The sequence below is a fragment of the Adiantum capillus-veneris genome, chromosome 20 (genome assembly GCF_014529385.1).
Source record: "Adiantum capillus-veneris isolate H3 chromosome 20, ASM1452938v2, whole genome shotgun sequence".
NCBI classification, from domain to species: domain Eukaryota; kingdom Viridiplantae; phylum Streptophyta; class Polypodiopsida; order Polypodiales; family Pteridaceae; genus Adiantum; species Adiantum capillus-veneris.
In genome coordinates, this window is record NC_140950.1 from 64727115 (window position 1) to 64742592 (window position 15478).

At 42.6% G+C, this 15478-nt stretch overlaps 1 protein-coding gene across 1 annotated transcript; it reads right to left on the reverse strand.

The window, feature by feature from the left end:
• Positions 1–8427: 8427 nt before the first annotated feature.
• LOC147432626 (uncharacterized) lies at positions 8428–11183 on the reverse strand. The gene has a single exon (XM_086492488.1). The coding sequence runs from the start codon at positions 11041–11043 to the stop codon at positions 8686–8688; it is 2358 nt and encodes a 785-aa protein (XP_086348614.1). The 5' UTR covers positions 11044–11183; the 3' UTR covers positions 8428–8685.
• Positions 11184–15478: the final 4295 nt, after the last annotated feature.

Here is a 15478-nt window from a genome sequence, read left to right on the forward strand (position 1 = left end):
GAAGGGGGGCATGTTACCACCAAGCAATCAGCACCACCAAGCGACCACCTTTTATGTAGCCATGGGTCGGGCTTGTCAGACCCGCTAGTCGTGTATTATGTTATTGGCCGGGCTTGTTGGTCAGGTATGAATGGTTAAGAGTGATCGTCGATGAGAGGTGAAATCTAAAACTGAAACCTATAATGTTTGGGTAAGATTGGTTAAGTGTGGGCACCCAAATGTGAATGGGCAAGCCCATATAAAAGTCAATCTAAACCTAAAATACCTCATTCTCTCATTTGTGCAATGTAAGAAGAGTGCTCTTGCTCCATCTCCTTCTCCGTCTCCCTTGTGTACTAGTGTGTGTGTGTGTGTGTGTGTGTGTGTGTGTGTGTGTGTGTGTGTGTGTGTGTGTGTGTGTGTGTGTGTGTGTGTGTGTGTTTGTGCACGCGCACGCGTGTGCGCTTGAGAGAGAGAGAGAGAGGGAGTGTGTGTGATCGAGCATTTCGGCAGCACGACGACGACGAGGCGGTTGAGTGCGGCGCAACGGCAGCTCCCTCTTCTTCGCGGCAAGGAATCCTCCACGGCAGCAAGCATAGAGCGGTGAGTGACACACCATCATCATCTTTGAGCTTACTACTTTAGGCTAGCTGCGTGCTTGGAGCCCTCTGTGGCTCGTACACAATGTTAGGCAAGGCCCTTGCTTTGATACATGCGGTAGAAGCCCACACACCATTCATAACAATGCTTCTGAATACTATATTATGCAAGGTAGGTAGCTCAAAATGAGATTACATACCTTCAATTTAATGAATAGACTTTTTTTATTGGCTTCTTTAGTCTCTTCCTTCGTAGAGGGTTTTGTACACATGTGAAAAACTTTCAAGGAGTGGCTCATGTGTGAGCTTCACCAGACTCAGCAAAATGCAAAACCAACAAAACAAGGTGATGTATATGCTCACCTATCAAATGGGTGCAACTGTCTCATTTTGCATCTTCAAGAAATTTACAGAGTAAGAACGTGTTATTGACTAGAGAGAAACCAACTCTGCTACACAACCAGCCAGTTCATGTTGTATGAACAACTAAAGAATTGGATGGGCATTGAATTTTTTTAATGCAACTATGATTCCATTGTACTTATAATAATTTGCAACTCTTACCATAAGCATGGGAGTTGTGAGGCCAAGCATCTCCAACACATTGTGCTTGCTACCTATTGAAGTCTTTCTCTAGTCCACAGGCATGCTCTAAGGTCCATAGCCAGTTCTCGCTTTTGATTTTTGTCTTTGATGTCCAGATCACTACCATTGATCTCACTAGCACCCAAGGTGAAATGATAGCTCTTCTCTTGAGCAATTGAAAGCATGAACTTTGCAAAAGAAGATAAATGAAGCATAACTTGGTAGAGAACTCCAAGTCACTTGGTCATTGGAAGCAACTCCTCCATGACTACCTCAGCCTTCTTTAAGATGCCTATCACAAAATATGCACACGTGTTCAATGAAAAAAGAGACTAATTTCTTTAAGCACATGTTTCTGACTGGACATGAAAGAGCTATAGAAAATCTCAAATAATACACTACATAGACTATAAAAGCATGACCTAAGTTACTAAAACTGTCAATGTAAGCATTGATCAAAACTAAGTACTAACATGACCAGCTCAGTCGTAATTGCAACTCTAGAAATCTAGCTTTCACCAATCACAAAGGTTGAAACTAGAAGAACAGGTAGCTTTTAACCATCACAATGGTTGAAACTAGACAAACAAGTGTAGTTAGAAATGTGTTTCAAAGACACCATGTAACTAGACATGGTCCAAAATGAAACAACTCACAAACACATTGTAAATAGTCCTCCTAACAAGATAGTCCCCCTACAATAAGACAAATAAATTTCTCACAAGTTTCACACTTGTGTTTTGGGGGACATCAAACAACAAGTTTCCTCTCTTGTCCTTTAAGAACAAAAGCAAGGAGATGACATTAAAAGTGCTACTTTTCTTCCTGTTTCTTTAAGTTAAATAAGAGCTTCATGTTGTTGAAGCCGAAGCTTGCAAGGCGTAAAAAATTTGTAGCTTCAAAGAAAAGTTCCACATACAAGCAAATAAATTTTTGAATCAGGCACACACTACCCTAAACCATATTGATAGTGCTAACTCTAGTCGGAATTAGAATTTTACAAAAGCACGAAAGCAACAAAAAAAAAAAGCAAAACCAGAGGTATACCCGAAATGATGTCTGTAAGGCAAGCTGAGATAGACCGTGATTAGTTAGGAGGGAATGTCAAGAGTGCAAGCCCGATTGTAGCTTGTTGTTGCAAACCCTCTCTTCGGCTTTCAGGTGTTGCTCAACTTCAGCACTTGCGCTTGCTGCTTTGCAGTATGCTGCTTGTTGGTGGACCTACTGCCACTCCCCCATGGACACTCTGTCGAGCTCCAGGTCCCCTTTGCTTCTTCTTCTTCTTCTGTGTGATTTTGTTGTTGCACTCACCCACATGCATCTCACTCATGTTGGCCTTGGCAGAGAAGAAGCAGCTTAAGCAACTTAGGACATTTAGTTGTTGCTTCAATAAGAATGGAAGAGAGAGAGAGAGAGAGAGAGAGAGAGAGAGAGAGAGAGAGAGATTCCCACTTCTTAAGATCTTGCGTTGCATGATGTGTGAGATATCTTATTGCCGCTCAAGAACTCGCCAAGTTGCCAACGCAACCAAAGGAAGGCTGCCAAAGAAAGAAAGGAGAGAGAGACAAGGAGGGAAACAACACTAAGGCCTTCCAGTATGTGTGGCCAATGTTGAAAAAATCTGGAGGAGAAGAATATCTCCAAGATGCTTGGATCTCTCTCTCTCTTTCTCTCTCTCTCTCTCTCTCTCTCTCTCTCTCTCTCTCTCTCTCTCTCTCTCTCTCGGCCAACTATAGGAAGCATGTGTCAAAGATCAGGGTGCCGCAGTATGTGTCATGGACACAATCATAGGTTTTGGGGAGCAGAGCAAAGAGGGTTGGAGCATGGGGTGGTGTAGTAAGCGAGGAAGGAGGGGGGATCGAAGATGGGCATGGGCTTGGAGAAGCAGGGGGAGCAAGGCATCGCACTGGACTGAGCAGCTCTTTTGTGTGTGTGTATGTGTGTGTGTGTGTGTGTGTGTGTGTGTGTGTGTGTGTGTGTGTGTGTGTGTGTGTGTGTGTGTGTGTGTGTGTGTGTGCACGCGCGCGCGTGTCTTATACAATGGTGCAACCACCTTTGCACGAGAGTGCTCGGGTGGAGGGAGGTGGAGGGTGCCAAGGGCACATGGCAAAGAACAGGTGTGCAGAGCTCTCTCTCTCTCTCTCTCTCTCTCTCTCTCTCTCTCTCTCTCTCTCTCTCTCGTTTTTTGACCTAGTAGACAAAGTTCACTCTTTTGACCATAACTCGCTCAATAGAACTCCGATTTAGGTGATCTATAGCCTCAATCGAAGAGCACAAAACCCTCTACGCATTGATGTAAAGAAAGAAAAAATTTGTGTAATGGAAGGCTTTGCTGTAACAGCATCTCAGAACTGAAAAAACTGTCAAAACTTTTCGTTTTTGTTGCCGACTTGAAGGCAATGTCAGACAAAACTCGCAAGGGTGAAAAATCCACACTCGCCATGAAGAATGATGCAAAATCTCCAAGGAATTTGGATGCTAATCCAACCACATCGTCTACAACAACGGAAGCAATGATCATGGCTTACTTGATCTCATTAGAAGAAACCGTCAACAAGCAAGGTGAAGAGTTGCGCGCACTTGCAATGGAGAATGGCACTTTAAGGGTTCTCGTTGGAGAATGAGCACCTCAAGAAGTTTCTTGAAATGCAAACAACACGCTTGATGCATCTTGAGAATGAAGTTCAAGAATGTAAACGCTCTTTTGTTGACATGAATGTATTGAAAGAGCGCTTGAGCAAAGTTGAGAGTGATTGTGTATTGAAAGAGGAAATGATAGATACAATACGACATGATGTATGTGAGATGAGAAATGCATCCAAATCATGGGCTGATATATGTAAGGATAATGTGGTTTCCACATCTCCTATCACGCAAGCCGTTGTCCAAGCAAAGAATGTAGAGAATGGACACTCAAGAATTGCAAGAACGACAAAAACACTCAAAGAACATCGTCATTCGTGAAATCAAGTAGGAAAGCATGGAAACGCCCCAATCTCTTGCGGTTGCTATTGAAGAGTTTTGTGCTACACACTTTGGCATGTCACGAATCATGGCTTATGGTGCGCATCGAGTTGGAAAACAAGGAGTCTCTCGCTCGGGAGAAAGACCTATTGTATGTACCATGGTTGATGACTTGACAATAGTTGGATCTACCTCAAAGGAACGGGTTGTAATGTATATGAGGATCGCACTTTTATGCAACAAAATGTACGTCGTAAAGCATATGAGGAAAGAAGCAAGAAGGTTAAAATGTTATCTCAAGAAGAAAATCCACTTGAGGAGGATGCAAGTCCACCCAACAAATAGTGACACATGATCTAAGAGACCAACTCACGTTTGCGAATAAGCTTTTGGAATTGTAACGGGTATCCATGGAATGCGGGAATTGGCATTGATGAGCTTACCAATGACTCCGATGTGATACTTCTTGTCGAAACATGAGAGCATGATGCGCAACAAATTCTTGGATTTGACAAATACGATGTGCATTCTTTGATGTGGGCCAAAAATGCAAAGCAACGAAGAGGCCAAGGTGGTGTAGCATGTATGACCAAAAAGTTGTTTGAAAGATATTTCCATTGTCAAAGAAGATAAGTATAAACGCGACTTATGGCTGAAAATCAGCCCACCAAATGGTCCAGTCATGTTTGTGGCTGGTTGCTACATTCCTCACTATGACTCCAACTTTTATGCTCGCTTGGATATAGATAGAGATCAGCTCTTTTTTAAATTAGAGGAAGACATTGCTCATTACAAGGATCAAGGTGAAGTCATTGTTTTTGGAGACATGAATGCTCGCACAAATACATTACAACACGACACACAACAAGTCGACATACCGCATGTCTCAAGAAGAATGGATGACTCTTACATGTATAATCGAAGTTCTAATGATGCAAAAAAACTGGATCACTATGGAAAGTCACTTCTACATATGTGCAATAGTACCGGAATGCTCATTGCAAATGGTGTATTTCTATGGCAAGGCACCAATGACTTTACATATAGAAAGCACAATGGTGATAGCGTGATTGACTATATGTTGTTCTCGGAAGCCACTCTAAAATGCATACAAAGCTTTACACTTGGTGAATGGAATCCGGAATCAGATCATAGAATGTTATATATTGACCTCAAGTGTGGTAAACGGTCCGAGCATGTAGCCTCCAATCATGATGTGAATCATTTGTACTTACGTCTGGACTTCAAACGAGCACTTATATATGCTTATATGGTGGACCAAATGTTAAGCATGATAGAGCATCAAGAGAGCCCAACATTAGAATGCAAGTGGAAAGTTTTCAAAGAAGTAATTTGCTCTTGTGCGAAGGAATGCTTTTCAGTGAAACGCATGTCTTGCAAAAGGTCTAAGAAGGGTAACACCAAGAAGAAATGGTTTGACATGGAATGTAGTCAAGCCCGAAAACACTTGCTAAGATTGGATACAAGCAAAGACAAGGAAGTTTACTTGAAATGTTCACACACATACAAAGCACTTGTTCAAAAGAAGAGAAGAAAGTGGGAAGTCAAAAAACAACTTCTTTTAGTGCAAGAGAAAGTACATGCATGTGGCAAGTTTTGGCAAAATCTAAAAGGCAAGCGCGTTGAGAGCTTTGGCGACTTGACTCTTGAGGATATGTATATGCATTGCAAGAACCTCTATGAGCAACCCAATGTTGATAAGATGGAGTGTTGTAGCTCCCTTCCGTTTATGTCTCCCTCCTTTACCATTGAAGATGTATGCCGCGCGGTTGAGAAACTTGCTACTCGCAAGGTAGAGGACCTTCAAGGTGTCAAGGCTGAAATGATTAAATGGACAAGCAAGAAAACACGATATTGGATATGCGATATGCTTAACCTTGCACTTCAGCATGGCATGCCTCATGATTGGAGTGCAAATTGGATCAAACCTTTGCACGGAGGAGATGTAAACAATGTGAATAACTATCGCACTATAATGGTGATGGCAAAGTTATTTGGATGTATCATGGAGATGAAGATAAGTGAATGGACTGAAAAGAATGGCAAACGTGCGCTTGGCCAAGCAGGTTTTCGAAAGCATCATAACACTATTGATCACCTTGTCACTCTTCGAGTTCTTATGGAAGCGTCTCGATTGAAAGGAAAAAAGTTGTATTGTTGCTTTGTGGATTTCAAGGAATCTTTTGACATGGTACCGCGAGGAAACCTTTGGAGACGTATGCAAAGCCTTCAAGTGCCGAGAGAATTTATGCATGCAGTATTTCGCATCTACCAAAAAGTGATATGTCGATTACGTATGAGAGATGGAATTTCAGAATTTTTTGCAAGCACCATTGGTGTCAAACAAGGATGCCCACTTTCCCCAACCCTCTTTGGGCTACTCATTGATGAATTGGAATGCATGGTTCTTGATTTTATGCAGCAAGAAGGCATAAAAGAGGTTAAAATCGAAAATGCAGTGATCATGCTTTTGCTTTATGCCGATGATGTAGTGCTATTGTCACATACCTTAGAAGATGCACAAAAGCTTATGAGTGTCTTGGAATGCTTTTGCCTCCATAGCGGGCTGATCGTGAATGGAGCCAAAACCAAGGTTATGCTTGTAAAGACCATCAATGACGAAAATCCATGCATTGTATACAACAATGAGCAACTTGAAGTGGTAGATCACTTCAAGTACCGTGGCCTTGAGGTTCCATCCAATCATAAATGAAGGATTGTACAATGCGTCGCTTGGAAGCCGAAAAGAGGGCTTCTTATACATTTGAAAACATGTGCAATGCTGGAGAGATCAAGTGTTGGGCTCTCAAAAAGTACCTCTTTAACACATTGGTGACACCGGTGCTTCTTTATGGAGTGGAGGTGTGGGGTGGAAGCATCGGAAAGTCTACTTGGAAAGAGTTTGAGAATGTCCAAAAGCGTTTTCTCACCAACTTTCTCCAAGTCAAGACACAAACACCCTACATGCTCTTACTTATCGCTTCCCATTGAGGTCTTGGGCATGCAGAGGGTTGTGGAGTACATGCTTAAGACACAACGTAGCCGTTTGCATCGACTTCCTAGAATCGCATATGAAGCAAGTCAAAAGGTCCAAAAGACATGCAAGAGCAAAATACTAAGTTCGGGATGGATGCTTGACATCAAGAAATGGTTTGGAAGATGGGATGCATGTCACTTGATCAAGGATACGTCGATCGACTCCCAAGTTAATGAGACCTTCTTACAACACCAATGTATCACGGCTTGGAAGAAATCCGGAGGTACTCGCTTCAACCATTACACCACACGTTGCCTCAAACTACAAATCTCTCTTCTTCTCCAAACGAGGTAGCCGAACCCATCCCGACATCCTTGAACCCATCCCATTGAGTACGATCCGCACCATTGCTTCCATTCGTCTTAGCTCCCATTCTTTACGCCGCGAAACAGAACATTGGAACACTGACAAGGAGTCTCATCGACTTTGCACCTTATGCCCTCATCAAGTGCGAAAGAGTGAGTACCAAACACTACTTGAGTACTCAACCACATTAGGTCCTCTTTTCCCCATATATTCAGCCATGAACTCTCCCTACATACCTTCCTCTCCCAACCACGATATGGACTCTTTATTGCGACGCTCATTTCAACCACATTTTTTAACATCAAGAGTCACTTATGACCTACACTCACATCACGTGACATGTTCATTTGGTCTCATAAGTCATATTTGACTATCTATCTCTCTCTCTCTCTGCGTAGGTTAGAAGTCAAGTTGCGACGTGGAAAGGAAAGGAGAAATATCTCGAAGAATCGCACTGATTAATAGGATTTATATTTATTTATGCCAATACGAGTATGTCATGCCAAAAAAATAAGAAAATAGTCCACTTAGCAACACAAAACGTGCAACTAGTCCTTCCTATCAACTACTCACTTTATCGATTTAAAATCTACACAAGCTCGGATGGCCACGAAACTTATAGAGGGACTAGACAAGAGCTAATAGAAGAAATCTGAAACCTAAAGATCACCATCTGAGAGGGGCAAAAAATGTGATCCACCGTATTTTAGGTCAAGCAAACAAGTGCAAGAAGATCTCAACAGCTTAGCTTTATGTCCTACAAAACAGTACTTAAACGATAGATTAGGTGATTTACCACAATAAAATCAACCTTCTTACAAAACACTTAAGATTACACTTGAAAGAAAGAGCAATGGACCACTAACACAATGCAATGATTTTAAAAATCCTTAATTTTTCACTTTCCCAATATACCAACGCCACAGCAGATCAACATAGATAAAACCATGATTAAACTACAAAAACATATACACCATCCATCCATGTTTCAGGCATTTCAACTGTGCAAAACACTTGCCCGACAAAACTCGACTTGACAAGGCAAGACTCTCACTGCTAACTGATCACAACTGAGAGTCGCAAACTAAAAGTTTCTTGACTTCCACCTGAAAAACCAAACCCTGCTCACTACGCAGATAGAATACGTAGTACGAAACTACCTAACAGAGCATGAAATCATCCACTAGAATCTGATTATAAATATTGTTCTGGAAGCAATCCCTTGATCCATTCTTTCTCAATGTCAGTTGCACCAGCAAGTTCATCAGGCACGGTAATAAGCACTTCCTTCAAGAGCAGCTTCACGTTCTCAGTCAGATAACTGTAGTTGCGATCAATACCGTAACAAGTAAGGTTGATGTAAGGGTCCATATCTGTCGCTACATCACCTTCATTTGATGTCCAAAGAAGCCATGCAGACCCATCCCAATCCTGGACTGGCTCATGCAAGGACATAACAATAGTGATGACGAAAAGGCCTGGTTCTACCCTTACATTTGTAAACTCCGACCTTACTTTAGCAATAGAAACATTTTCTAGCCAGCCAGGCTGTTTCAAGTTCTTTACTGAGACAACTATGCAGGTCATGCCTTTTGAAGTCCACACTGGAATGATCATGTCTATACCTGGCAAGTTGTTCTCTGCCCTGTACATGAGAGCATAACCTGATACGAAAGCCCTTCGCAATGTATCAGGGGTTGGAGGTTTACGCACTAGCACGAATGAATTGAAGAAAACGCTCCCCCCCTCTGGACATTTAGCCTTAAAACGGTTAAAGAGGCGGTTAAAGATGACCTGATCAGCCTCTCCATCCACAAGTAGCTTTTGCAAATACTTTTCCACAGGAATCTGCCGCAGCAGCCATTCACTTTTGTTGTCCCACATGGCAGCCACTAGAATGAACTTTGCGACAAACTCCCCTCGTGGTCCAGGAGTCACATAGCCTTCCATGCATGCAGCAAGCAAGTGCTTTAGTGCCCCTTCCTGGACCACATCATTCTGCAAAACAGAGGCTGCAGCTTCCGCAAGAATTGGCTCAGCTGGCAAACCAATATAAATCCTGGACCTATCCTTAGATACGCGCAGAATCAAGTTCATGTGTGAAGCTGACATGGTTTCTGCAAGCTCAGATCGAGCACATATTGAGAGCCCTGCTGAAGCAGACAAAAGTGCCATGGCTTGGCTTTCAGTCATGACCCCACTGCGCACATTCACAGCCAGATTCTTGTCGTCAAATGGCCCAGCGACGGTTCGAACCAACTTTTGCAAAGCAAAAAGCCGAATAGAGGAAGGAGTATCCCCCATTTCCAGCCTTGCAGACCACATTGGCCTACCTTGCTTCAACCAATGCTGGGGTTGGAAGCAGTCAGGAACTCCATGACTTGCAGTTTCCTTGCGAAGAGACATATTTGGGAGGAAGTAGATTGGAGGTGCCAGTTGGAAACCCATCGCTTTGGCCCTGGCACTGTCCTCGTTGCGCTTTCTGGGTAACAGATTGGTAACTTTGGCAGAGGTGTCTAGCATAACTGCAATGAAGGTCGGATGGTCAAAAAGCATCCTGAGGGCGCTCCTGATTTGATAGAATGGGGAGAGGGTCATCGATTGTGAATTTGGTTCTTTTATTTGCAGCCCTCTTGCTTCATCAAAGGCAAAGATGACACTGCAAGGGGTGTGCTTACACTCAGTCTTCTCGTCAGGTGAGCATTGTCTGCACTTCTTCTGCAAGGCTTTTTCAATAGACTTGATTACTTCACTGCAAGAGGCCGTGCTCCACTTGTCTATATCTTTCCCTTTGTACGTGTCATCAAGGTCAGACTTCATCCACTCCTTCAGTATCTTCTCAGCAAGGTCACCTTTGGGAAAACCATGCTCATCAGGAAGCTGATATTGCTTCCAAGCCTCTGGAGATGTGGTACTAATGCAATCAGCCAGTATGCTGAGCCACGCCTTCAAGTAAAACACCATACCATGTTCTGTGAATGTGCTAGCAAGCTTATCAGCAAGACCACCTGTCCTCGGGGGGAAGGCTGTTGCCGTGTGACTCGCCAGGCTGCAATAGCAAACATACACATCCAGCTCACTCAATTCCATCAATGCTCTTGATTTTCCCATACCTGATGATTGTACAAGGGCGCAATAGGGACTGTAGTGAACATCACTTGCCATTGTGGCGCGATGTTTAACAAGCTGGTTGTGCAGTTCCTGATGTGCAGTTCCTTGAAACGGAACCTTGAAGCACTTGTTGGCGAGAACCCTTTGGTTGACATAATGCGGTTCCTCATTATCAAGGCGAGGTTTTTTCGCAATACGACCCTTCAAAAATTCTGTGGCATGTTGCGCTTCCATATAAAACTCTGAAACCAACTTGTCAGGGTGGTATTGGAGCAAATCTGAGAGTGTCTTCCCAGACTGAACCAGACTATCGACAACAGAAACTTCCAACAAGTTTGAGTCGATCATGTAGCCAAAAATTTCCGCCTCTCTCGCTGCTTTTTCCGCCTCTCTCGCTGCTCTTTGCTGCTGCCATTCCTGCAAGCGTCTTTTGTTATCCATTGATGCTAGCTTAAGCGCTTACCCGACTGGAGCCCTCTTAGGGAGGAATCACAGAGCAATCACAGAGCCCTCTTAGAGAGGAAGGCAAAGCAATCACAGAGCCCTCTTAGGCAAACGTCCGCCCATTCTCTATGGACAAAGCGAATGACCACAAAGAGGATTCACGCACTCGATGAAACGGCGGGAGCTGTTCCAACTCCCCCGTCTCTAATTGACACCCTCAATTTTTAGAGGGGATCTACGGTTCAAAATCGGCGTCACTTGTCGGCGAAGATCACAACCGTTGATCCCAGATGTGAACTTGATGTAAACTCGGACAAATGTGAACTAGTTGTGAACTTGCATGTAAACTAAATGTGAACTTTGCAAAGTCTATGAACTATAGGTTTGTGGTGTAAACTCGATGTGAACCCGGAGTAAACTCGATGAACTAAGATCGCGGCAGGCCAAATCTACGCAATATGATGCTATCGTTCTACATGCTTATCAAAACACGTGTAATAGCGTAGTGGTAACTCATTGGTCTTGGGACGGGGAGGTTGTGAGGTCGAATCCTACCCAATTTATTTTTTCCTCTCATTGAATCGACGGCCCACGATCAACAATGATTTGGGACAGTAGATCCCCTCTAAAAAATGAGGGTGTCAAATAGAGAACGTGGCCCCCGCCAGCTTTTCAACAAAAGTTTCGGGCGAGAGATTTGATCTCGGCACCACATGATCGCGCACCCAAGGTCATACGAGCTGAGCCAATAGCTTCTCACGTAGTGAGTCCACGAAAAAGCAGTTATGTCCATTGTTTGTGAATGCTCGAATGTCCATCACAACCGGGTAGGGTACTTTTTGGGCCCTCCATTGGCATGAAGCGCCAGGATGGATGGTGCCCATTTGTGGAGCCACCCTTGATGTGAAAGGGTTCGCGAACGGGCGTCCAATGTTTTGTTGCCTCATGGGCAAGCATTCACCCGCTTGTGAAACCACCCTTACTCCTTTACACGAGTTGCGAGCTGAGAGAGGGACGAGAGAGACTAATGTGACTTTAATGCTATGAGGTAATGAGACCCATCTTCAATGGGTCTTGCTCGTTCTTACCGCATGCCAATCCGCAAGAAATTACAGCCACCTTCCACCGCCAATGTAACTTCTCAGCATATGGTTCCATCAAGAGCTATGGCATGTAACTTCCCTGCACATGAGTTTCCTGTGGTAATGGCTCCTCCCAAGTTTTATTCACCAATTGATGAGCCTCCTTGAAGAATTGGGGCAACGGCTTATTGAGTTTGATGAGTTCATTGTAAAGCACATGGGATGCAATTCTTAAAGAATTGGCATATGTGGCCTACTTTAAAGAACTTTTCAATTCATCGTGTAGCCTTTTGTTTTCCACAATTAGCTCCCCTGGGGGCTTCTTTTCCTCTCTCAGTGGGTGTACTTTGTTTGTTGAATGCAAGCACCAATTCTGCTTTCCCATATGTGTCCTACAGTTTGTTTATCAGATCCCTATTTTGTTCTTGAAGCCTCATGTTTTCCTTTGTGTGCCTAGCATGAGTTTCAAGCTATCATGGTCCTCTGAAAGCTTAGTTAGTGCTTCATCCCTTAGTTTTGACAACCACTTCTCTTCTTGTTCCATAGCCACATCATCAATAGTGGCGCAGCTCATGAGGGTTCTGTTGTATCTGAGGATTTGTGGGACATGTTCGAAATGTTTTTCTGATGTTTTGATGTAGTCCTTCATTTATTCCTCATCATGTGCTCCTTAAACCTTTTTGCTTCTTCTTGATTTTCCTTCAATTTTATGTTCGTCTCCTTACGTTCTGAGACCAAGGCTAAGCACTCCCTATGTAGGTGCACATCCCTTTGTAGTATCCTTGAGCTTCTTGTTCTCCTCTCTAGCAGTGACCAACTAACACTTTCAGTATTCTGGCTCATTCATTTGATACTTGCTCATTTCTTGGCCTAGTTCTGCAGCTTGGTATCTCACCTCCTTCCTTGTTGAGAGAGAGAGAGAGAGAGAGAGAGAGAGAGAGAGAGAGAGATTATATTAGCCTCTGCTAGAGGCTTAGGTTCACTTTGACATGGTGTTTGTAATTGTGCTTCACACTTTTGATGTGCATGAATGCCATGTAAGGTGCTATGGTCATCTCATGCACATGTGGTTCAATGATAACATTCGTATTTGTATGTGTACTCTCAATGGTGCAAATGGGAGAATTTGTATGTTCTTTGTGTAGAATCTCTATAAATATCATTTGTGGTGGCCTTACCATGAGCTTCACAAAGTCTCTCAAATAGTGTAAACCACTTAAAAGGTATTGCATGCATATCAAATATGTGGTGATGGTATAGTTTGAGAATGATTCTTGTTTGTGTGAGAATACATGCCATTTGCAAAGGTCTTATCACACGAGTCTATAGCTACCATGTCATCAATTTTGATGCAAGGTTGATTTTGTGAGTGTATGTGTGCCCTTTACTTTAGGCCCCATCAAACGGGTACCATAAGTTGTTGGGGTTAGGATTTTAATCATAACTCTTTCTTTAATAAATGGGACACTCGACCAGGATCTGGAAGTTGGTGGGAACTTCTTTTTCTTCTTCTTCTGCTTCTCTAAGGGTTTTAGGCCCCTCGATTGAGATATGCAGATTGGCTAGGGTTATGCTCGGGGAGCCCTAACCTTTTTTGTCTTCAATGGCTTGGCATGTTAGCAATTTGTGACATTGAGCATCTTTTTTTCAATCAATCTCCTGGTGGAAAATGGGATCCACGTCTCTATGTTATTTTTCTCCTGCTAAAACAAAGAGAAAGAACTTTTAAGTTTGTAGGAACAATCTCAAGAGACCTTGAAGATCTTTTTCATTTAAAATGCATTTTCATATGCTTACTCTAGTGCAACATTGTAAGCATTCACAAGGTTCATATTATCCTTAAGCTAGGTTCCATGCATCCATTTAGCATCTTAAAAAGGATAATTATTTAAGTTTATAAGATATCGTCAGATAATCTTATCGTTTCTTAATACCTTGTCTTCATGTCATAGGATGGACTTATATTGAAGTACTTCTTCTTGATCTTCAATTTTTGGAGGGTCTGCAAAAACTTTTTCTTCTTTTGATGGCGCTCCTTTGTAAGGCTTACGTAGGCTCTCATGGAAAACATGGTTCATGAGCCAATGGTTGGGCAACTTTAATTGATAAGGTATCTCATTGATTAGCTTGAGAATTTAAAAAGGACCATAATATCTTTTTGCTAGTTTAGCATCATATTCTTGGTGGTCCATACGACTCTTGCCTGTAGTATAATGAGTTTTGAACACACACACACACACACACACACACACACAAACTAAGGCTTGTGTCACACATGGACGTCTATCATAGTAGATGTGGCACCCATTAGACAAGCGCCCACTTTGAAAGGAATTGTGTGTGTGTGTGTGTGTGTGTGTGTGTGAGAGAGAGAGAGAGAGAGAGGATGATGGTGTATGAACAGAGGCAAAGTTTACATGGAGCAAATATGGAAAAGGCGAACGGATTTCTTGTAGCGAGCTCATTACTTTAAATTTTGTAGCGAGCTCATTAGTTCTAATTTCAATAACACGGCTATGTTAGCCAAGCAGGTAAGTAGGGCGGCAAAGGCCAAGTGTGGGTTTAAAGGTTGTAAGGGGATATGATTTAGACCTTTATTTAATAGGTCTTTGATTTCCTTTGAATCAATTAAAGATAGATTTGTAGTACAAACGTGTTGTCCAAACTCACCAAAATCCGAACAGTAGTCTTTAAAAAGAGAGCATATACACAATGGTTGTCTGTTAGAAGTCAAAAATTTTGTAGAGTATACAAAGTTCTTCAATGGTGGGTCAAAGGTCCAACAAAAAGTCAAATCATCCAACATGTTAGTATTGCCAAACAATTGTTGAAAGGCATTTTGCATCAAAGACTTTGGTGTAAAAAGATCAAAAAATCAATTTGAAAAATGGCAGTGAATTAAACGCTTCTTCAGATACTCTTTTTTGCATAGAACCAGCTTCCCAAAAGTAGTCCGCTTGATCTGAAAAAAGCAATACAATCAAGACTTAAACATTTTCTTGATAGGGAGATTCTTCCCTCTTCCTTTGACATAGCTTCTAGCTTTATTACGTCCTTCAGAAGACCCAGGTGTAGAGGAGGGGGATAAAAATGAGGTGATGGAGTGAGAAGCAGAACTAGTCAACAGAGGCCTTTTAACAGTGGGGGGCTCATCTGCATCTAGTGATGGTTTGAGAAGGGATAGAATATGTTTGATTCCTTTAGAAGCACTAAGATTTGACAGTAAATGACTAGGTGCATCTAACTTTACCTCCTTCAGAGCCTCATACGTGAAATTCATGAAGTGTAGATATGCAATTTGGGCTCGCACAGCTTCCTTAGCTTGGTCTCCAAGCCATGAACAGATCATA

Bases quoted from the DNA above. Each gene is read 5' to 3' on its own strand.
- LOC147432626 (XM_086492488.1), bottom strand. From the start codon at position 11,043: ATGGATAACAAAAGACGCTTGCAGGAATGGCAGCAGCAAAGAGCAGCG.